The sequence below is a fragment of the Camelus bactrianus genome, chromosome 2 (assembly GCF_048773025.1).
Source record: "Camelus bactrianus isolate YW-2024 breed Bactrian camel chromosome 2, ASM4877302v1, whole genome shotgun sequence".
Taxonomy (NCBI): domain Eukaryota; kingdom Metazoa; phylum Chordata; class Mammalia; order Artiodactyla; family Camelidae; genus Camelus; species Camelus bactrianus.
The window spans coordinates 101,181,466-101,206,711 of NC_133540.1; the positions used below are offsets into that span (position 1 = coordinate 101,181,466).

Below are 25,246 nucleotides of genomic sequence, written 5' to 3' on the forward strand. Positions count from 1 at the left end.
AAAATAGACCAGAATTTCCAGAATTTCTGATGTCTCTCTCTCCCTACCTATATATGATGACGACCAGTTCAGAGGACAACAGGATTAACCTGCTTCTTCATTCAGGCACTTGAACTGGTAACAAGAGTGGCTCCGTATCAGGCCCTGTGCTGAGATCCAGGCTCTACCACTCACAGGTGACCTGGCTTCATTTTTGCAGTACCTTCAGTATCTGCACACTGAGCCATCAGTTCCACAACTGCCTCAAATCGAATCCCTATAATAAATCCCTTACTCTATATCATTCAGAGCAATTCTATTTTTCCATCAAACTCTTAATACAGACACCGGGTAGCTGGAAGTGGGGGGCTGCCGTAACAAAAACCTAAAGCGTGTAGCATTGGTTTTGGGAAAAAGTGGCAGGTGGATGTTGGCAGGACCTTGAGGAGTTTGTTAGGGAAAACCTAAAGGGCCTGGATGAGAGCATTATCAGAAGCCTAAAGAGCTTCCAAGGAGGCTGTCAAGGAGGGATAACGAGAGAGAGAGGAAAATGTTACTGAAAGCTGGAGGAGACCCTGATTGGGCAGTAAAGTTTAGTGAAACTGTTACCTGTGGTAAAATGGAAAAATGGAAGATGTACCTCATAAACTTGATCTAGTTAAGATTTCTGGGCAGTGTTGAAGATGCTATCTGGCATTTTCTAGCTGTCTAAAGTAAAATGAGAGAGAAGAAACATACTATAAAGAACAAATTATTCCATTTTCAAAAGTGATTTGGAGAAAATATAAAAGCTCAGGAGAGTCTTTTTAAGCCAGGAAAGAAGTTCTCAGATTCAGAAGTGGCTTCCAGGCAAAGATCGAATCCAGAGCTGGGCACTAGAATTTTTTGTTCTGGACTTCAGAAGCCCGAGTGCCTCAGGACACTTCAGACACAAATGGCCTTCTACGTGTCTTAAAGGCATAACTTCGTGGACCCTACCCAAGGCTTCCCAGAATCTTAGGGATGTTGTTTATCAGCCTTACAGGATGCACCACTTAGAAAAGAGACTATTTCTAGTAGATTTATGGGAGGCTTTTGCATAATGGACTGTAAGTTGATACATTAAAACTCCACAGGTTCTGAAAAAACAAAATTCCACGGGTTTAGAAAATTCTATCAGTTTAGAGATGGACTGTATAAAAAGAGGCCTTGGGATCCCTAATTCCTATGGGCAGGAAGCAGGCTGAGAACACTACTCAGTGGCAAACACGAGCTACCTTTATGGGAGGACTCAGAGGGCAGGCCCAAGAGCCCTGAAGAATAACCCCTGGGGAGTTATGCCTCACTCCTAGTCAAAGAGAATGAGGCTGGCTGGACTTCAGAATTGCTATGGGCAGGTGACTGTTGCATGCCTCTCATTTTCCCCACCCCCACTTTTGAATGTGAAAGTCTAAAGAAGTAATGTTTTGCCTAATTAGAATTTGAGATGAACAGGGATGATTACTTCTAAATTCATAGGTCTTCAGGCTGAGAGGAATGGTACTAAAGGACCTTCACCCAAACATCTCATCCACAACTGGACCTGGTTAGATGATGAGCTCCTAGACTTAGAGCTCTTATAATGGATTACGAACTGAAGGTCCTGGGAAAAGTATGAGTTTATTTTGCACGTGGGAATGGTGCCAATCACTATGGTCAAATGGCAGACTGAAAAGACAGCTCAGTGCCTTCCATCCCATGTGTTCTTTTAAAAATGTGACTCTGTGGGGCGTCTACACTCCCACCCTTTGATAGGTAGGCTTATGAAGAAATGATGCTACACAACTTCTGAGGCGAGGTTATAAAGGCAATACAGCTTTTGACATGCTTGCTGGACTCATGCTAGAGCCCTAAGTGGTCCTGTAAACAGTCTGATGGCTCTGGGCACATCGCTAATCGTAGGAGACATGGCAAGGTCCTAACACTAAGTGGAGAGGCCCTGTCCAGGCCCCAGCCTAGCTCCCTGCTGTCTTAGTTCCACCCAGTATCTGACTTCAGACCCAAGAGACCTAGAGCCAAATCACTCAGCGGAATCCTTCCTTAATTCCTGATGCATTAAGAACACCGAGATAATAAATGATTGTTGTTTCAGGCCACAAAGTTTGTGGATGATCTTCTGCAGCAGTAGCTAACTGAAACAACCGAGCTAATTTCTGGTAGAAATGTAATGAGTAAGTATAGTTTAGATGAGAACACAATTTCATTTTCCATTCACCTGAATCAGAAACATACATTAGGTCAATAATGAATAAAGTATACCAAATTTTTATTCCCCTGGAATTTGCAAACTTTTCAGCACTGCTTTTTTAAGGGATTGAGCTATTTATTGTATGTGGATTTATTTACCGAGTCACATTCATATAATTATTAAATATTCAGAGACGTGTGCCTTTCCTAATCCCTACAAAACACCACTTACTTGTAATTGTACTTAAATATTGCAAACAATAAAATGACAAAATCAACGAAGATGCATGTTCCTTTAAATTTTATTTACCATAAACATTTAAGAGAATACAGCAAACACTGGAGAAAGCCTTTTTAATTATTTTTGATGTAAAGTTTCACACTTAAAATTATGCTCGCTCCCCCCACCCACCCCAAGTGAACATGCAGGTATCATTTACTCCCATATATGGTGATTCTAGAGCATTACACTCTCTTGATACTTTAATAACAGAGTATCCTGTTTTCATTGAAGCAGTATCCTTGCCCTGAAACCCAACTGTGTACAATCATGGCCTAATACCATCATTCAAAGAGTTCCCCAAAATGAATATTCACACAATGTTAACATTGAAATCTGTTTTTAAAACATCATTTTAATAAGCCAAACCACAAAAACTCAGGTTCTAGTTTAAATGTGTTTATGAAGACTGCTGCTGAGCTCAAAGCATGCAGATGTTCACGACCACCTAGATGAAGCTGGACAGTGAAACTCCTTCAGTAGGTCCAATGATGCAATTTTTCACTCATCCCAAGTATCTCCATATTTGTTTACTTTGACTAGGAAAAAAGCACAAATAGTTGATGATTCCAAATAGTAATAAGTAAAAGGCACTATTTTGTTTGCTACTATTACGGTTTAAAGTTATGTTTCTCTCTCATTTGATAAGTGCACATGAGAGTCAAATGACCCCCATTCTAAGGAAAACAGATTAGTAACTTGCCCAAGGTACAAGCCTAATGGAACAGGTAGAACTGAAGTCTGAACAAAGGTCTGTTTAGGTCCAAAGCCTGGGTGCCTTTACAACTTTATCATACCAACTAAGTAAGCGTGGTATATATTTATAGCACATACAAAAAAGTTAGCAGCAAATGAAAAGTAACAACAATAATAAACATTCAAATGTTGTTTTTCACACACACACAAAAATTGCATTAGTAATGGTCAAGTCTTCAGATTCGGGTTTTTCAAGATATTTTTGTTGTTGGGAAAGGTATAGGTTTATTTATTTATTTTTAAATGGAGGTACTGAGAATTGAACCCAGGGCCTTATGCGTGTTAGGCACACCCTCTACCACTGAGCGGTATCTTCCCCTTCAAGTCTTCAGATTCTGATTAACCTTCTCTCCCATGAGCTGTTAATACTAGTACAAGGAGGAAATATTTTCCAATATTCTTGCATTCTACATAAAATTGTATTTTGAAACATGCTCTTCTGTCTTCTCTATTTTACTTCTTAGCCTCTCTTCTACGTAGCCTTGCGAATCACAGCTCTTCAGAAGGTAACAACGTAAAGCAGCAGTTATCAAAGTATGACTGGGGGACCCCTTCCCCAAGACTCTTTCAGTGAGTCTCTGAAGTCAAAACTACCCCATTGTTACAGTGAGACATTACATACCCTTTCCCCTCATACCTTGCCTTTTCCCCTTGCTTTTCCTTCCCTTATGAGTAGAAGGCAATTTTCATGAAGCTACATGATGTGTGGTGACATCACTGCTCTGACAGCTAACTGAAAATTCCTCCCGTACTTTCTAATTAGATAAAAAACAAATACAATCCACATAAACTAAAGCTGGAAACTTTGACACTTTCTGACCCAGTAAATCTACATTGTACTGTCAAATTTCTGTCTAGATTCTAGAACAGAACATTCTACAAAATCACTGAAACTGTTTCATAACTGGTTTTTTCTTTATAAGCACACAAACACACACAAAAAGCTTTTCACAAAGAAAAAAATTCTTTTGGATTACTGTGTCACATAAAAGAACTTGAAGCCTGTTCACAGCCAAAACCACAAATGTCCAAATCCAGCAAATGCCACACATCTATCATATTCCCTTTTCTTAACCTTTATTACTATAGGAGGCCCAACCAAAACATGCAATTTCTGACATATTAAATCATGGTACTATGCTATGCAGATATATAATTGAAAAGATTACAAAATGAGAAAGCTACTACTGCCTGCTCTCATGGAGCTTACAGTCTAAATCCTCAAATTGATTAGCAGAACAGAGTACTGGTAAGTCTTTACATGTTACAGAGTCATGGCCACTGAATACATAAGGTTTACACTAAATTTCTTATGACAAACATTAACAAGTACTGATCACAAATCTATTTTAAAGCTAGATTTTTTTACATCAATAATAGGACAGAGATGGATGAGTGTTATAAAACAGAATTCTAAATGAAATAACCATTAACGATCAGAAATAAAATTGGCTCTAAAAGAATAATCATAATAAAAAATACTAAGGATTTTTGTATTTTTGCATTCTCTGTGGCATAACAACTCTCAAGAAGGTACCAAGGACCTATTCCTTCCTCAAATTTTTAAAGTAGTAAATAGAAAACCTTGAAACAATGACACATCTTCAAAAATTCCTCAAAAAACACATCATAAAAATTCTGTACTGAAATAGCAACGAACCCCCATTCAAAATGCCCTCTTTCATTAGAGGTGAACTGCTGCGTCAGAAAACTTGCTTTGGGTAATGCGAAGCTGCTCCAAAAGGACTTAAAAGAAACTGTACTTTTAAAACCTATAATTAATTATAGAGGGAAAGTACTGTTAAAAAAAAAGTCAAACTCCCTTTTTGGAAATGCCATAAAGCTGATTTGTAAGGCATATAACTCTATCTCAATTCCACAGACATATAAGAAAATCATTTTATTACTCAGTCATGATTCTGTGGTTCTGCCAAAAGTGGCATTACAGCCCAATTATCAACCCTAGGTCACCAGACCTGGTTTTATGCAACAGATGCATCATTTAAAAAATGACATTAATTCCCAAGGTGGCTTCTTAAAAGGAAATAACAGTCAAATGCTTGCATAATTTCTACACTGTATTACAAAATTTGTCTGTCTTAATTCATACTACTATTTGGACTTCATTATTTTTTTCTAACACAAAATGGCCTTTGGAACCCTTTAAAAAAGGAAGAATTGATAACTGTTAAGTAGCTATTCTCTTAAATGTTATTTTGGTTAATTGCCTAAGGCATTAAATCACATGTTAGTATAATTAAAGATTTTAACTAATGCTACAGTTTCCAATCCTAAAGAGCAAAGTGATTCAGACTAGACTATCATACCTTCTTTTTTTGGCATTCTTTCCTGCATAGGCCTGACTGAGGGGTCAGTCTTATGTGTTAAAGTAACTTCATATGACTCTCTGTTCTTATTCCTTAATTCCTCATATGTAATATTTTTTCTTTTAGGACTTTCTTCAATGTTGGGATCAGGTCCTAAAACAACAAACAGTTAATAAATGGTGATAAAAGGATTTGAATAAATCCAAAAGCAACTAAATTTTATAAATGCTTCTTACCTACAAAAAAAAAAAAAGAAAAAAAAAAAAAGAATAAAGTAAAATGAAGGATCAAATTATTACCAGCATTCCAAAGGTTCTGTTTTTTCCCAAGGTACTTATAAAACTAAACTCTACTTCCTCTTACACTTCCAAGCTTTAATTTCTAAAATTTAAAATCAACATTAAAAAAACTTAAAACTAACCATGGCCAGAAGAAGAATGGATATAAGATATACCAGCACAAACAATTCACTCATTAAAATGCTAGTGTTTTAAACTAGGAACGTATTCATATAGTTTATATAATTAAAGAGAAATATACCCTACTAGTAACAACTGAACAAAACCTGACATAGCGTAATTTTATTTAGTAATACTTCCATAATTAAGTGTTCCTATAAAACAGAATCTAAATAATGCAAACAACTCTAGGTATTAAAAAATTTATTTTACCTTCTTTATATTTAAACAAAAATACTTGAAAATAGCTATTGAAAAGTATAAAACATAGCCTTTAATCACAGCATGCATCATTTTCACTCCGGTCTAATGGATGCAACACTGAGGCAGAAAAAGTAGCAACTTTTGCCTGGGGAACCAGCATTTATTCTTTATCTCTCCCACAGAAAGTCAAAGTATGAATATATATTATCAAAGAGTCAAACATTATAAAATAAGGAAATGGTTAATCTTAATACTGGTTGAGAGGACCAAATATTGAACACAGTTTATAAAACATACAGTCGGCAAGAAAGGCCATATAAACATTTTTAAAGAAATTAACTAATGGTAACATAACATTCAGTGAACTACTTAACTAGCAAAGTCTTACACACTACTCCAAAAGTATTATTTTTCAGAGGTTTTTAAGGAGACACAGAAATTGGGCATATCATTTTAATAACATAGCCATATTAATTAAAATATTTTTTAAAACCTTTGTAAGTGGTACTATTTAAGAACTCAATGGTAAGGTCCCAGTAAATAATCATAATTTTCAAAGCAACATAACTATACAGTGAATGTTTTCAACTACAACTTTTATTTTGCTACAAAGTATACTTGCACTGATACAAAGCACAGAGCATTTAAATTTCCAACTAGTTCTAATACTATTATATACCATGGTTGAAAACCAAATTTTTCTTGCTAAAAAAAATACAAAAGAAAGTATTATAATCTTATGCTGGGTTTAAAAGCACTTTGCATTTCATTAGTAATAAGTAACTACTGAACTCATGTCCCTTCACCACAAATGATGTATTGTAAATTCTGAAGGAGATCATGTGTGCTAGATTAGTGGTTAGGGACTCTGGGTTCTCATTCCCACTCTGCCAACAATGTCCTTGGGCAAATCACTAAGCTTCTTTGAATCTTGAGTTTATCAATTGTGAAAAATGGAAGTTTGAACTAGCTGATCTATCAATAAAGTTCCTTCTAGGTTTAAAATTTTTTCTTACTAAAGAGAAAACGATTTCATCATTCTGAAATTCTGTGACAAATAATGAAAACAAATCAGACAGAAAATTAGAGAGCTTTTTTCCGACTTATAAAAGCCAAAAGAAAGTATCTTCCATTGTATAGGGAGCATGATTGACTATAATGACCTGGAAGGAACAAGAAAATGTAAAAAAGCATTGATTTAAATCTAACTGTAATAAGCTATCTATGATAAATCTCGTAACAACTATGAAAGAGTGCTTTCTACTTTGAAAAATTAATAACTCTTTCAATTCCTGGTAAGACAATGCAGAGGACAAACAGGACTTAAAAGGGAAGGATGTCCTGATAAGGGAGGACTGCAGGTAGTGCAAAGCAAAGGAGGCCACTGTGGGCCCATGTCGGGGGACAAAGAGTGGCAAATTTGACTTAGAGGAGTCGGAAGAGCAGAGCATGAATGATGGATGGCTGCAGTGAATGACTTAAAACATTAAAATATGGGCTGTGCCATAGTCTGTGGGCAGATACCAAAAGGCTTTTTTGGTTTTATTTGGCAAAGAAATTATGTAACAAAGAAGAATGCAAGACATTAAAAGGGAAGAGTTGGTGCATGACTAGAACAGAAGTAGAATGGATCTGAACTTGGGAGATGGAAAATGGGAGATGCAGTAAGGAACAAGGACAGCAGACTTTGGAGATAAAATAATGAGTTTAACCTTCTCTCCTAATCTTCCTACCCCCTTTCCTTTCTGACTAATCAGATGTCTTTGTTTCCAACCATTCAGGAAAACAAAAAGTTGAGAATTAAGAGATTCTCAACAACTTAATCTCTTTAATTACCTTAACTTCCATTCTCTCCTGCTACTTCTGCAAAGGTCTTCTACTCATCCCTCCCTCACCCCAACTTTTGCTCTAAAGCAGTGCTGTCTTTCTATAATGGTGAGACTGTTCTGTATCTGCACAGTCCAACACAATAGCTATTAGCACATACGGCTACTGAGCAATTGAAATGCTGCCAAAGCAACTGAGGAACTGAATTTTCAATGTGATTTAATTTTAATCAATTTAAACAGCCAGATATAGGTAGTGGCTACTTTATACCCTGACCTACCTAGAACCCATTCTGCATCATATGGAACCTTACTTGACCTATAACTGACACCTCTCTCTCCACTATATTCCCTCCCTCCCTTTAACCTACATATAGATTCAAATCTCTCCCATCTTAAACAAAATGAAGACCCAAATTTTCCCTTAAACTTGTTTGTTCCTCATTGTTACTGGCATAGTCTACTTATTTCAAAGCAAGTGTTTTCAAAGAATACTCCATAAAGTCGACAATCTCTTATTGAAACCCTTGGAGTCAGAAATGTTTCAAAAATTCAGTTCCTCAGATTTTAGAAAATTATTACAGTATATATCTTATTACTTAATGTACATTGAAGGAAGTAGCAATGAATAGCATACACATTAATATTTCTACAACAAAATCTAGAAAAAACGTATTAAGATAAATAAAGACAACAGAGTTATATCAGTTTTTAGGCCAGGGTTTAAAATGAGTTCAGATCTGCCTTTATCACTGATTTATTTAAAAAACTGTTTTTTAAAAAGTGTTTTGGATTTTAGGATTTTAGACAAGGAACTGCAGACTTGTACTTTCTGTTTCTAATTCACTTTTCCCTGCAAATTAGACTGAAGGAAAAAAGAAGGAAGCAAGCAAGCAAGCTAGCTAACATTTGTTGAGAGCCTATTCTTTCCAGGCATTACCTCTGATTATTTCATCTCATCCCAAAAGTTCTTTAAGAGATGGATTATCATCTCCATTCAAGAGATCAAGAAACCAAAGGGATCAGAAATTACAGTTACTTGCCTAAAGTCATATTGCTAGCAAATGTCAATCAGGATTCAAATCCAGGCCTTAATTCAAAGGTGATACTGTTTCACTTACATTATGCGATCTTCAAAGCTAGTATTTACACAAACTTCACAAAGCACTTTCACATGGATTTTCTCACTTGACAACAGTTCTGTAAGGCAGGTAATTATTTTTCTCACATTACAAAGAAGCTAAGGTGAAGTGGCCTTCAAGGCTACCCTAACACATGTAACCTTTTTAAAGACTCCCTGAGGCACAAACTGTCATTTCTTCTTTGCTATTTCAGTAAACTTGGTTAGTATTTTCAATTAACAGGACATTTGAATAATTTATCCTTATATTTCTCTATCTTCTAGCAGACTGAGAGTGCTTCCCAGGGACAAGAACCAGGTCTTATTCATCTTTACTTCCATACCTAACAGAGTGCCTGATACCTATTGAACCCTCCAAAATGTTGAATGAATGAAGCATGAATTCAAATGAACAGATAACACACTGAGTTTAGGCTGATGGTGGAACATATAGGTGATATCCAGCAGAAAAGGTCATCAAATAAAGTTTATACATACGTTGGACCCTAAAATGCTGAAATTCATTTCAAGAGAAGTTTCTACCTTGGGCAATATGATCAGTAATACCAGTGGGAGTAGATTCATTCATAGAAGCACTGAATGGAATTGGCTCATAATGAGGAAGCATCTCTTTTTCTACGTTGTCCGGAGCTGGGGATGTCACAAAAGATGAATGACCACTCACATTTGAGTCATATTTTGACTTTTGAGAATAGTGCCTATAAAAGAAAATCATATTGTATAAGAAACAGGGGTTACTGTCTACATCTTATTTAAAGAAGTGTGTTAAGGTATGAAATTAGTTATCTTATTTTCTAAAGGAATCATATGCTTTTAACATAGTTATTTAAACCAGTAAGATGAAGTCTGTTTCTTTCTGCCACAAAAACATTAAAAATATGCCCTGACCTACTTTTACAACTTAAAAATTATCACTCCTAATACAAGAGAAAAATGTATATCCTATTTTCTAATTACTCTGCTCCAGAGATCACTTTGTGTTTAAAGCTCTTGGAAAGAAAAAGTATTTCAGATTAGAAAATGTGTCAATCTCCCACATTAACAGAGAAGTTGCTGCCACAGGTAGCAGTCCAAATAAACACTATTTTACTAAAGCAGATGTAAGTAATACTAGCTCTCATGGAGTTTATGCTGCTTGCCATTTATGACAGGACAATTTATCTACCAAATCCACTTAATTATTTATCTACCTATCCAGACATACAGATTCATTTATCTATGTTTATACAATTTCCCTACAATTTTAAACAATCAGGACTAAAAAGTTGAAACCTGTTAAGAGATGGGACTGAAGTTTGGAAATTAAACAAAAAAAATGTCCAAAGTATAGTAACCAAACATGTTTGCCAAATTAAAATCTCTCATTCTGGGACATGCACTCCCAATAGGATGCAACTCTATATTTGAAACAAAAGTAAACCAATCCTGTTCTACTTTTAAAAACAAAATACCTTGAGCTTGCAGCAAAATGGCAAATTTCCAATGATCCTTCAGTTAGGCAATGTTTTATGCCCCAAATTATGGCAATAGATAGTACTAGCTAGTTACAATTTTTGGCTAAAATGAAAAAACCTTTAATAAAAATCTGAATCTGGCCTACCCAGTGGGTGAAGATCGTCGTGCCTGTCCTGATCGTAAAGCTTCTCCAAGAGGGGAATTCTCAAGATTCTTGAACTTTTCTTGGCAAGTTTTCACGTAAGAAAGTTTTCCAGCAAAGTATCCCATGATGCAAGCAACTTATTTGTAAAAATAAACAAAGTGTAACTCAGTGCGCCTCTTTAGATAAATATCTCTTCTAAAAGAACATTTTAAAAAAATGTGGCTCTAAATATGTCTTTGGTGTGGAAGAACTGAGATTTCCTGAAATAATGGTAAAAGTACCACATTAAATCAGATTTAAAGTTCACAGAATGATTCCGTGGATATAATTCACTTTCACAAAATAAGTTAAAATAAAGCTGCTATCGGATAAATAAATTCCACTTTACTAATTAATATATTAATATAGATAGGAAACATGTGGTAACAGTATAATAGAGTGAGGAATCAAAACTACACAATTCTAGCCTAGTCACAGGGATTTAGGTCATTTCATTTCTTGTAAAATAGGAATCATACTATTTGCCTAGCTAATGTCATAAGACTGTTTTCTAAATCAGGTGCAACAAATCCCTTAAAGTAATGAATTCCAAAATGCTACCTAAATGTGGCTAATGTTGCATCTTATGTCTGTTTCCAATACAAATGAGACACTACCCTGCAAAGATTCATAAAAGGCCTCAGGTACTCTTTTTTAGGGCAATTTATTATCTTTAACAATATTATAAAATGTAAGAAAGCTATGCTTATAAATGTAAATAAATTATGCTTATTTACTAAATGTAAATTAAGGAGTTTTTTAAAAATTAGGTTTAATTTTAAAATACACTTTATTATGATTAATCAGAACAGCTGGACAACTTTCTTTCCTCAGAGATCAAGGGAACTTAATTTCAAATATTGTATCTTTACAAAATAATTTATTATTTTAATAGTCCTATGACATTACAAAAAGAGAAAAAAAATGCCTCTTTCAAGTAACTCATGATTTTTAATTCTAATAAAAAAGTGCCCAAGTTGTCCATTTATGAAAAGCTTAAACAAAGTGATTTGTCAAAGCAAATAACCAAATAACTGTTATTAGTAAGATAAGACAAAACACTTGACAAAAGCTAGCTATTTTACTTAGGTAAAAAAGCTAAGAGAACTAGTGTTGTTCATACTTACATATAAGTTTAGGGATGGAACCATATTTCGGATGACTTGAAAGAATTCCTAAAGATAAAATAGTAAACATTTCTGAGTAACATTGTTATATTTACATAAGTAAGATGTTTTATCTTTTATTAAGATAAAAGAATAGGTTTATGCCAAGTTTATGCTAAGAGTACATATGAAAATGGCACAGAAATTATGGTAAAAAATGCAAAGAAACTACTTCTGCTAGTCATTATTTGGTCTTTTCTAACAGGAGAGTAATAAGTAGTAATAAGTTTAGCAATGCAGTATAAATTAAGATAAATCTATTTCTCAGCAGCTCTGAGCAGCCCAAAGATACAAGAAAATATCAGTACAGACTATCTAAATGCTATCTGACAACACTGGCTCTTTCCATAACACCAAAGAAGTCTAAAGCTCTTTAAAAGAGAATTCAACATCAGGAGAAATATGAAGAAAACTCTAATCTATTACGATAGGTGAATTTAGCGAGGCCACTTGATACGAGGTCAATAAATAAAACAAAAACAGAAAAAACCCACATTATTTCTACATACCAACAGACAAAAAACTCAACATTTTTAAAAAGATACAATTTATTATAGCACCAAAAAACATCAAAGACCCAGTAATAAATCTAATGAAAAGTATGAAAGATCTTGAAAGCTACAATTTACTGAGAGAAATGAAAGCTAAATAAAAGGAGAAATGTACCATGTTCATGAGTTCAAAGATCAAATATTGTAAAGATGGTAATTCTCCATAAATTCACCTATAAATTCAATGCAATCCCAATTAAAAGCAAAGGAAGTATTCCCCTAAATTGAAAAGCTTATTTTAAAAATCATGTGGAAACAAAGGATGAAGAAAAACCAAGGCAACACCGAAGAACAATATAACTGAAGAAATGACTACCACCAGATATGAAGATAAACAATAAAGCGGTAGTCATTAAGATGGTATGTTTTAAAGTACAAGAATAGACAAACTGACCAAAACTAGGAAAGAGTCCAGAAACAGACCCACATATACAGTCACTTGATTTATGACAACACTGCACTGTAGTGAACAAAGAACAGTCTTCAAAATATAGTGCTGGGTCAACCACGTATCTGTACGAAGAAAAATGTACCTTGATGCTACCTCATACAATATTCAAAAATGATTCCAGATGACTTGAAAATTTAAGTATGAGAAACACAATAAAACTTATGAAAGAAAGCTTAAGAAATTCTTCACGTCCTTATAATAGACAAAGATCTTAAAGGGACCAAGAAAAGCCCTCATCTTAAGGAAAGATTTGATAAACTGGACTCTATTAGGATCTACAACTAATCAGAGTGGGAAAAAATACCTGCAATACATATACCTGACAGAAGACTCACTTCCAGAACGTAGAGAACTCTAACAAAACTATTAGGAAAAGGCAATCCAATGGAAATAGGGACAACGGGCTTGAACAGACACTTCACAAAAGAGGATATATTTCAAATGGGGTATAAACAAAAAATGTCTTCAACTTCATTAGCCATCAGGGAGATCTAAATTAAAACCACAATGCAATCAGCATCACTGTCCACTACCACAATGGCTAAAATTTAAAAGACACAAAAATAGCAAGTGTTGGTGACAATGTGACATAAATAGAACTCTACTAATAAACTGATAGTGGGAGTGTAAATAGATCTAAACAGTTTGGAAAATCCAGCAAAGCTACACATAGACATAATCTATGACACAGCAAAAAGTCTACCAAGAGATATCACATTCATGGCAGAACATCAAAAATGTAACATCAAAAATGAAAACTATATAATCATCAATGTACAATAGGATGGATAAACTGCTATGACACAGTCACATACTGGAAAACTATATGCAGTGAGAATATATCATTTACCACCACATGCAAAAATGTGGATGAATCCTGTGATGGGCTGGTAAACCAGCTTTTCAAATAGAAAGCCCTGATTTGTAATGTCAGTCGATTTCTGTGGTGTAAACACCTGCACTGTGACCAATTTTGAGCTACCAAGGGTTTAAAACTTGGCTTGCCAAGTTCCTGAAATTTTAACAGTCAGCTCTCTGGAGCTGGTACAAGCCAGTTCCAGCATACCACTAGATGAATCTCAGTGTTGAAAGAAGGTACACAAAAGATCGTATCATGTATACATAAGTGCATGATTTAATTTTATATAAAGTATAAAAACAGTCAGAACTGATTTATGCTGTTAGCCTCAGTTCCTTCACTTAGACAGCTGAGGTGATGAGGAGAAAAGGGAGGATGATAATAATATCTATATTTATACAAAAAAGTTGTTCCTTTATTCTGTCACCAAATACCTACAGACCACTTGTAACACACAGGCACTACATGCTAGGAAGGAGGAATGTAACAGTAAACAAGACACTCGTCACCCTCGCAGAGTTTATACTCTGGAGGGTGAATGAAGACAAACAGAACACAGTGTGATGGTTGCTATTCTCCCAATGAAAACCAGGCATAACTCAGAGATATTGCAGGTTCAGTTCTAGATCACGGAAATAAAGCAATAAAGCAAATCACACAGATTTTCTGGTTTCCCTGTGCAGATAAAATTTATGTCTACACTATACTGTAGTGTATTAAATGTGCAATACTACGATGTCTAAAAAACAAAGTACATACCTTAACTAAAAAATACTTTCTTACTTAAAAATGGTAACTATCATCTGAGCCTTCAGTGAGCTGTAATCTTTTTGCAATAGTAACAAGGATCACTAATCACAAATCACCATGACAAATACAATGAAAAAAGCTTGAAATACTGCAAGAATTACCAAAATGTGATACAGAGACAATAAAGTGAACAAATCCTGTTGGAAAAATGGTGCCAGTGAAGACTTGCTCAGTGCAGGGTTGTCACAAACCTTCAATCTGTTAAAACAAACAAACCCACAATATTTGCAAAGCTCAATAAAATGAGGTATACCTGTACTTGGGTGTCTACTACATGCATCATGTCCTTTGTCAGTTGCCAGAGTCCATTTTCTAAAGGAAAGTAGCAAGGGAGGCAAATACACTTGTTGAAGCTAATGTAATACTCTTGGCAACAGACGGCTGCATTAACTGCAATGGGAGTGTAGATGGAGGTAGACAGTCTACAGAGATATTTAAGAGCTGGACTAGAGAATGAATATTTGTTTAACAAAGCAGGTAAGGCATAGAACGGAAGGAAAATGCCTCAGTTTCCTGGATGGAGAGTGATGTCTTTCAGACATGGGGAATACAAAGGAACTGATTTGTGGAGAAATAAGCTCAGTTTAGAATGTTCGAGGAGCTTGTAGGAGGGCCATCCATGTGGAGATACGCAGATTATGATTCTGGAGCAGATATCTTAGCTAGAGAAAATCATGTGATTTAGAGCAATAAATGGTCACGAAAGCCCATATTATTGCTGGATAGTATATAGACTGAAACTCAAAGTCAAACTGTGAAGAACACCACAAGTGGAGAAAGAGAGCTCACACTAGAATGTAAGCACCAAGAGTTCACAGATTTTTTTGTCTTTTAGTATTGCATACCAAAAACAGTGTATAGTGCATATCAGACACTCAAAAAACTTATGAAAAAATGGAGAAGTTGACTGAGATAGGAGAAAAACCAGAAGAATGTGCTGTAATGGAAATCAAGGGAAGAGTAAAATTTTAAGGACTGGTTAAAGTTGTATAATGGTCAAAAACAAAAACTGTCCATTGAATTTAAGCAACAAAGAGGCTGTGTTGGTAAGTTTTAGCACATGTTAGAATACACGCATAATCTATGACACAGACTGCAGTGGGATAAAAGAAATAAAAAGTTAAGTGCTCATTTATGAAGTCTGGTTTCAAACGCAAGACAGCTGGGAGCAGCTGTAAAGGGATATAAGAGAAGATTTTTCTTTTTTATGTTCTCAAGTTAGAACAGACCTGAGCATGTTTAAATGTTTTGATAGAAAAGGAATGAGGATACAGGGAGCAGCTAAGACTAGGAAGAGTATGACACCCTGTAGATGAAAGCATATACAAGATGTTAGGCATTTGGATTAAATGCAGAATGTCTTGATGGATTCTGAATTCCTTTTCTAAAGTCTCTCCCATTTTTTTTTTTTTGAGATTGACTTTTTAATTAGAATACCTCACCCCAAAAAATAAGACCCCAATACAATTTCAGTAATAACAAAAGCCCTTAATTCTGGTTAATAGTTAAATGAGTGACATATCACTCAATGTTCTTTTCTTTATTTTTCACTCAAAGCATCAAAGCCTCAGCAGTAAAACAACTCTGACCAAGGTGTAAAGATGACATACTCAACAGAAAATGTTATTCCACAAATTAGGTTAAGTCATTTTCAACAATTTATCCTTTCTAAAAAATGGATTACTAAATTCCACTGAAAGGCTCCAGGCTCAGTCATTATGAACAATTACAGAGAAAGACGTTGAACACTGTTGCTGCTCATGGCATGACTTTTGCTAATGAAATCACAGAAGCACAAATCATCATTAATGACAAGTCAAATAATTAATCACCAAATGGTGACTAGGAATCCAAGAGGATTTTTGCTACAAGAATAATCTGTCTCCTCAGTACTAGGCCCTAATATTTTCAGTAGGATTCACTCTAATTATATCACAACAGTCCTATCAGGGTGTATGTGCAACTAGAAAAAGGGAATTTCTCTGTCTGGTTCAGTTATGTGTATAATTAGTTACATGTAGGAGCGAGGCATTCCCAAGCTAAGCAAAAAAAATAATCCAACAGTGGTGTGATTTCATTGCTGAAGATAAAATGTCTAAGTGAGTAGATGCAATTTGATCCTCTGAATTTTTACTGCTTCTGCCTTAATTCAAGCTGTCCAGTCTCCTACTCTTCTTAAACCCAAAAGCTCCAAAATTTTGCCTTCTTTGAAACCTACTCAAAACGACCATTTCTCCTGGTTCTACCTTACCTATTCAATGGAGTTTCCACTCGAGAAATTCTGCCACTCCAGCCATCTCAGTCTCCTACTGTCCCTCCCAAAAGTCATGCTTATTATTCTGATAACCAAATCCTTCCTTCCTGAGATATTCTTCCTTCTCTTTTAATCTAATTCTTGCTCATTTCCAAAATTCCCTTCTTTTCAGAATTTTTCCTTCATTACAGTAGCCCAGCAGAGATCTTTCTTCTGGAAAACCTACAGCTCTTTTAGTCTCTACTATACAACTTAGAAGCTTATTAAATGTTTAATTATATTCTCTATTTGCTTCAACATTGTGTTCACATTGTTTCCTCACATGAACTACGAGCAGCTCTTAAATTTCATCTGTATAATTCCACTTCCTCCCCCAAATGCCTAGCTCCAATCATTTGTTAAATGACTGACAGAACTAAGAGAAATAAAATGGGCAGTACAGTAAGACTCTATAACCTCTCCATTCATAGCTCCCTGTGCCAGTTTTTCCTTAAAAGTAATGTGATTAAAATGTCTATTTCATACTACAGAAACAATCCTAGTCTATAAAAGAATTTAGTTCTAAAAGAAGTCTAAGAGGATGTATGTCTTGACTTGTTTGCATTTTAGAAGTTCCTGTCACAGTAACACACTGTAGTGAGGTTCTTTGGGAATTCTTGAAATAAAAACAAAATTTTACATAAAAAGTCTTCCCACTTCCCTCCAAAACTACTCTTCTCAACTAGTTGTGTTGCTATGCTGTCTAAGTAAGTACTTCATTCTGCTAATGTGAAAAGGCTAAAACTTCCTATCATAGTCACATTTTAGGAGGAGCTAGTTAATTTAAAGAACAGATTTCTAGGATATGTAGCGGCATCCTAAGGTAACCATCCTTTTCTGAACACTTTCTAATTCCAAGAAGACAGTTCACAAAACAAATGTAATGAGCATTTATTTCTATTGTTAATTTAAAGATGTAGAGGCTGACACATTTAATACTTAATCTAAACTCAACTCCACAATCTAAGGCAATAGAATTTGGGACAAGGAAGGATCCCCACTCCATTATTTTAAGATAAATCTGGTTTAGGGAGCTGGGGAACTCCTGACCTTTAAGCCAGTATGTAAGAATCACCTGGAACCACAACTCAAACATTCCAATTCAGTAGGTCTGGGATGGGGCCGTGAATCTGCATTTCTAACAAGCTCCTAGCTGATAGTGATGTGGATGGCATACCTATACCAGGTTTGTCTGTCTTCCTGTAAACTACCACTGGCTTTTAGTTACTTTTTTGCTCTTATAGTGTTAAAGTTACTATCGTGTAGGAGGACATCAAATTCTCAAATTTAATATTTGAATCATTGGATCCATGGAGACATAACTCTTCTGATGTTGCAGAAATTTATCAGTGATGTTTAATATGACACATTCCCACATGTGAGTTAGCTAAAGATGAGGAAAATAAAATATTATGATATCCAAAGTGCTAAACAAATTCAAAGTTTAAAATACTGACCTTTACTAATCAATCCTTGAGTAATCAACATACTTGTTGCAGCCAAAGGTACAGCTATAGGGGGAAAAAGAACTTGTCAACACCAACAAAAGGGAAAGATTTTGTCTGAGTTCATTAGAATAAACATGTATCAGTAAAACCAATTAGGAAGTAAGTGGCACAATTAACATCTGTAAGAGATTTTTCCACTTTTAAAAGCTGTACTGTATATATTCAGAGAAATATAAAAAGCATTTTAAATTTAAGAAAATATCAAACAATATCATTTAAGAACCACCCAGATTTAGACTCTAAAAGCCATTCACTAACATCATCAATTAAAACAACATAGTAAATACTGACCAAAAGTTACTTCTGGAGTTAAAGGTGGAAAAAATTAATGTTGAGGGAGGCAAGAAGCATATTATAAATAACAAGAGCCACTACTGAGTAACTGCTAAGTGCCTAATGTACATTATCTCATTTACTTTTTACCACATCTCTATGAGGTAGGTATTATTATTATTACTATCCTTTTAAAGACAAGGAAACTGACGTTTAGAGATGTTAAGTAATTTGTTTAAGGTCACACAGCCACTTCAATGGCAGGTTCTGGATGCCAGTGAATTCTATCTGATACCAGATCTCAAGTTTTTAAGTTCTATATTATACTGAGTGAACCAATATACAAGATATATTTACCCAAAATCATATGGTGATCAGGGCAAGAATTAAAAAGCATGTATTTTAAATACTAATGCTCTTTCTCCTAAGTTAGTGAATTCCAAAAAAACCAAATGAAAATATGATGTATATATGCACATTAACCCAAACTGAAAAATCCAAAGCTCTCATCATAATTTCAAAGGGGCTCATAATTTAAGAAATCAGTCTTCTACACCCACACTATCCAAAAGAATTTTCTTCAACGATGAGAGCAGTCTGTATCTGTTTTCCAGTTCAGTAGTATGCAGGAAAAAGTTAACACAGCAGCCCTGAGACTGCTTTCCTTACAACGGCCGGCTTGCAAAGTTGGTCCTCAGCTTGTATCTGGGAGCTTGACTGGTAAACTGGTAGAAAACTTTACCCAAATAGTAAGTGGCTCATTATGCCAAACCATTTGTACAAATACAGTTCACACTAAACACCTCCTTTCCTTCTGGGAGTCTGGAATTTTGTTATCTGCCAGGCTGAGGGTGCCTACGTGACCAGCACCTGATAAAAACCCTGGGTGTTGAGTCTCTAACGAGACTCTTTGGTAGATAATACTTCACATGTATTACTACAACATGCGAATAGAGAAATTTAGCACATTCTTTGTGTGACCCCACTGGGAGAGGACACTTAGAAGCTTGTGCCTGGTCTCCTCTGGATTTCACCCACACTCCTTTCTCTTTGCTGATTTTCCTTTGTATCTTTTCTGCTGTAAGTTATTTTAAATTGAAATAGCTACATGTGGCTGCTACACTGAACAGTGCAGTTCCAGACTAGGGGTTAGGAAATGTTCTGTAAAGAGCCATGTGGTAAATATTTTAGGTTTTGTGGGCCAGTCTTTGTTCTAACTACTTAACTGCCATTTTAAAGCAAAAGCACTGAGACAATACATAAGCAAATGAACACAACTGTGTTCCAGTAAAACTTTTTATGGATGCAAAAATATGAATTTCATGTAATTTTCACATGTAATGAAATACTCTTCTTTTGACTTTTTTTTCAGCTATTAAGAAATGTGAAACACATTCTTAGCTTATAGCCATACAAAACCAGATTTGGTCCTTGAACTGTAGCTTGCTCAACCCTGGTCTAGTCTGGGCAATTTAAGCAAAGTCATTAAGACATCTGAATTATTATAGAGATTTCATGATTAAAATCCATAACTCTGGAATACTGCCATCAGACACAATTTGCAGAAACCCTAAGTTCTGAATCTTTGCTCTACTCCTTACAAACAGATTTTACATTTGCTGGAAAAATGATCTAATGGTGGTTGGTTGGAATGTCTTCATGCATTATTATTTAAGGTTTTTCAAAGGATAAGTCCTTTTAATTATAGCATCAGGACAAGTTGCAATCATTTTTTTTCCTTCAGTTTAATTCAAGGATTGCAACATGAAGCACTGAAGAATCATATAAGAATAAAAGGCAATGAGTTAGTTGACCATCTCTACAATGGACAATATTTTCCCCATTTTGCTTTCTTTCTAGGCCAAGATGGTATGACGCAAAGAGTAATCATCTGGTTAAGGAGATTCCAGCACTAGTTCTGCCACTCACCATGGTCTTTGCATAAATCTCTTAACTTCTTTTCATGCTATCAAAGGTAACAGATTAGAACTAAGGTATCTATCCAATTCATGTATTGTCAAAGAGAATGGTAAAATTCAAACAGACTTCAGAGATTATCTAGTCTTCATCCTAATCAGAGTACTGATACCCAGAAAGAACAAGTCATTTGATCAAAGCAACACAAATGGTTAGTTTGTGGTACAGCTGAGATCAAAACCCAAGTCTCCTGACTCCCAGGTCAATGGCCTTTTCTACTGCACTACATGATTCCTACTGCAGACAGAGTCTATTAAATAATGTTTCTTAAGGCCATTCAATAACACTGCTGACCAGACACTATTCTGTATTATGGCCATGGTCCCAATCATATCCAACACAAGGACTCCTAAAATTCCTTTAACTCTTTTTCTCCTATACTAGCAAAGTGCTTCTCTAAATTCATTATTTTCAACAGAAACTTTTATTTTATTAATCACAATAGCATTAACAGCCATTTAATAAAATACCTTAACATTTATAACAAATTAAATTGAATTAATCCCTAGAACATTCCAATGAGATTGGTCAATATTACCTCCAAGTAACAGATAGGGAAACTGAAGCATACAAACATCAGGAACTTCTCCCAAATCTCAAAGCTAATATGTGATAGAGCTGTAATTTGAATCCATACAGTCAGGCCTCAGTCAATGCTCTTATAAATCACTATACTGTCTCATTTGAAAACCAGAAGTACACATGTATGAAATATTATTCACAAAACCCTATAAAAGATGAATGAAACAAATATGAATTCATACACCTTTTCAGCAATTTCAGAGGTTGAGACCTACTGTAAAATATAATACACATTAAACTAACCCTTTTATGTAGATTCTTTCAATACCTGTGTATTTGGGCAAAGAGACAACGAGTTGTACACCTTCTCATCCTTCTAACCCATCCTGTACACTGCTAACTGTTTCCTTAAAAATCTTACACATCCCCTTGGCCCAAGAACCTACAATATATAATAAATCAAACCTTAAACTCCTGAGTATTATGTTTATTTTCTACCCCCAATAAAAGACCTCTGCTCCAATCAGTTCAGCCTCAAAGCTCTAGTTGAGATCAAGTTATTGCAGATTCTGCCTTTGCTCACTATTCCTTTCATCTAAACGCTTCTCCACCGTTCATTCACCTGAAGTCCAATTAGTTAAGTCTCACTTGTTTAACAATGTCTTTTTAGCTAAATCAATTTCAATTTATTTATCTCTTTTTAACATTTCTATCACTGTTATGCACTTAATCTTTATCAAAGTGCTTCATGAGTTAGCTCTGTTTCAACTACATCATAAAACTACTTTAGGACAAAGACTATGTCTCATAAAACACCTTCCAAGCATAGTAACTTACACACTACATAAATACCAGGCAGACTGATGAAAACGTACATCCTCTTTAATAAGTTACCTCCTCCCTTTACAAATGCCATCTTGCTTTTTTTTTTTTTAGAATTACCTTATCTGAAAGGATTGCAGTGATCAAGTCAATCAACAACAGGGTTCTATTCAAAAGGAAGATTATGTTTTGTGTTGCTTTCAGCATTCTGTTTTTAAAAATAAAATCTTCATGTATAAGGTCTCTAGTAAGAAATCAACAGCTGGTAATGTAGTAACATCTCACAATGATAAAACAGAAACTAACCAGTTTTTATCATGTAATGATTGAAAGTTTAAGAGTTAAAATCATGAGCTGGCTTCAAGTCTAGACACCACTGCTTACCAGCTGTGTAACACTGGATAACTCTTTAACGTCTCCAAACCTCAATTTCTTCATCTTTAAAGTGAGGGTAATAGTTATCAACCTTACTGGGTTGTTTTTACATAATCCATGTACAATCAGTTAAATGCTATTATTAATAACCAACAAAAATACTTCATGGTCTTGACAAAAGTTCCAGAAATCACTATTTTAAAATGCATACAATTCTGATCATTTCATGATGTATGCAAATGTCAAACTACTATGTAGTATGCTTGAAACTAACATATTATCACGTCGACTATATTTCAATAAAAAATTTAAATAAATGTATATAATTCTATTTCCTTAGTCAACTTCTTTTAGCAATAACTACACTAATGCCAAAAGTCTGCCCATTTTTTCTATATGAAATCATTGTAATTTCAGGTCCTACAGTCAGATTTTGTTGATTAGAAAATTTAACTTACATCTGAACCAGAAGCTTTCATCATTGCATTCTGCAAAGACTCTTCTTTCTTCCTCTGTTGGAATGTAATCAGCCCCTATGTCTTTTTATCAAGGAAAATTGGCAAACATTAAAACATCCACGGAAAAACTAAGTGTAAAAAATTACCTGTCTATACATTAATAAAACATACTTTTTTTTTTTAAATTAAGTAATGTAACGAGTAGCTTGTATACTTTTAGCAAATCTTTACTTCAAGCATGCAAGTCTGTGTTACCATTCACTGGCTATGTAGTCAGGACTGGCTACAGAATGGGCTGGGTCCAGAGGAAAATTAAAATTTGAAACCCTTTGTTCAAATTAAGAATTAAAAATGGCAAGAGGACATCATTAAACCAAGTGTGGATCTGTGTGTGACTGCACAGGTCACAGACCCATGAAGCCAGTCCAGTGGCTACTGTTACTCAAGGCAGTGAAAATTTCTCTTCATAAAAAGTGCTTCTAGTTATAAATACTTAATTGATAGTTACGGGGAATTGGTCTTGGAACTTCTGCATTCGGCTCTCGATAATCAGCCCTCCCATTCATCTTTCCTGCATCAAAAACATTTATGTTAGGTATTAGAAACGATTGAGATTGGTCAAAATAAATCAAGATATAGTATATAAAATTACTAGTCTACATGGCAGCCAATCAACAAATACTTACTAAACACTACGACATCTGAAGTACTCAACGTAAAAACTTACCTAAACAAAAAAGTCACAGACCTATAATTTAGATCCCTTAATTGAAAAAGAAAAGATGCTTTGCTAAGTAGTTACCAACTGATTTTATCAAATTAAGATACAAAAGGTTATTAAAAATTTTTTAAAAACATTATTTTTCCTCCTGAAGCTGGTTTATTTCACATTATCCTGTGTTTGGATCCTTTCAGAAATATATGTCCAATTACTAGGATAATACTCCAAAAGAGGAGAATTCCCAAGTCATTTCTGCGCTTCCATTTTAAAAAATTGAAATAATCATCAGGAAACATACTACCTCTCCCACAAAGCAGGACTTCAAAAAAAAATGAAATAACAAAGACGTCATATCGTTCTCCCTGTGGCGTGAAGCTAACAGTACATTCTGTATCCTCTAAACTTTCCTCCCTCCTCAAAGAGAGGCCTCGAAAAATATACGAGATATAAAAAGAGCATATACTCTTATTATTTTTAATCCATGCCTCCAGATTTAAGAGCCCAACAGATTAGATAATTATGTATTTTACAGGCTGTTCACATAGGATCGTGATTGTTCCCATTTTAAAGAAATTTAAATAAAACGGGAAATGTCATACGCGATGAGGATAGCAACTGAGGCCCTTTCACAATTCACTTATTTAATAAATCATCACTGAGGACTCACTACGCACCAATTCCTTGGCTAAAGAAAAAGAACAAAAAGAATAAATTCATGGATGGATGGATGGAGACTGCTGAGTAAGCTACTTATATACCAAAACAACTGTAAAAGAAAAATCCCTTATTTCCCACAACAGCATCCTACCTAGAAAGACTGCCAAGGTTGACAAAGCCCCTTTAAACAGCATCATTTTAATCTCTTAATCCCAAAGAATAAAAACTGAATTACACCCCCCTCGTCCTATGACCGTCGATTCCCGCACTCCATCCCCCCATCCACTGCGTCTCCCACCTGCAACACCTACACACATCCGTCACCAATAATTCCTCCCACCAACACTCCCCAGACACGCTCCCTCACCAACCCGGTCACCGGCACCCAGGAGCCCGAGACCCAAAGCGCGACCGGCCCACCCTCGCAGGCGGGAAAATGGCGGAAGGTGCAGGGGAGCGCCTGGCCGCGGGCAAGCGGTGAGTGGGTAGATGGGCGCCGGAACGGGGCTTTCTGCGTCACCTCACCCACCTCCCGACGACAGCGCGGGCAACAGCGCGGCAAGTGCGGGCGACCAGGGGCGAAAGCTAGGAGGGGATCCGAGAGGGGCTGGGGGGGAGGGGAGGGCGGGATTGCAGAGGAGTTGGGGGTGGGGAGCGGTCAAGGATGCGGCTACCAAGAAGTCACCCAGAAACGGGATCAAAATGACCGCGACCCGGAAGCACTGGCGACCTAAGGAAGGAAATGACGTCAAGACCTCCCTGCGGAGTCTAAGGGCGAGCAGCCTCGGAATAGACGTCTGCGCCTGCGTCTGTCTGCGCCGTCCTCCTCTGCTCGTCCCTCCTCCCTTCCCCTACAAGGCCGCGGCGCGCACAGGCCAAGCTGCGGCTGCGCCAGCCTACAGACCCGCGCCCCGCTCACCCCCTCCCTGCGCCGCGCCGGAGGCTTGGCTTTGAGCTGCTGCGACGCGCTGCGTTGATCTTCAGTGAC

At 35.9% G+C, this 25,246-nt stretch overlaps 1 protein-coding gene across 3 annotated transcripts; it reads right to left on the bottom strand.

Annotated features, from left to right (window-relative positions):
• Positions 1-2,470: 2,470 nt before the first annotated feature.
• OCIAD1 (OCIA domain containing 1) lies at positions 2,471-24,926 on the bottom strand. Of its 3 annotated transcripts, none has more exons than XM_010962580.3 (9): positions 24,788-24,926; positions 23,389-23,451; positions 22,881-22,961; positions 18,403-18,456; positions 11,943-11,990; positions 10,777-10,912; positions 9,699-9,874; positions 5,548-5,700; positions 2,471-3,003 (listed from the first exon to the last, which is right to left on the bottom strand). In XM_010962580.3, the coding sequence occupies exons 2-9, from the start codon at positions 23,444-23,446 to the stop codon at positions 2,966-2,968; spliced, it is 744 nt and encodes a 247-aa protein (XP_010960882.1). In that variant the 5' UTR covers positions 23,447-23,451; positions 24,788-24,926; the 3' UTR covers positions 2,471-2,965. The 3 variants fall into 3 exon arrangements, with proteins under 3 accessions (XP_010960882.1, XP_045378265.1, XP_010960889.1); XM_045522309.2 differs by lacking the exon at positions 24,788-24,926 and adding an exon at positions 24,630-24,711; XM_010962587.3 differs by lacking the exon at positions 5,548-5,700 and having other exon boundaries at positions 24,788-24,919.
• Positions 24,927-25,246: the final 320 nt, after the last annotated feature.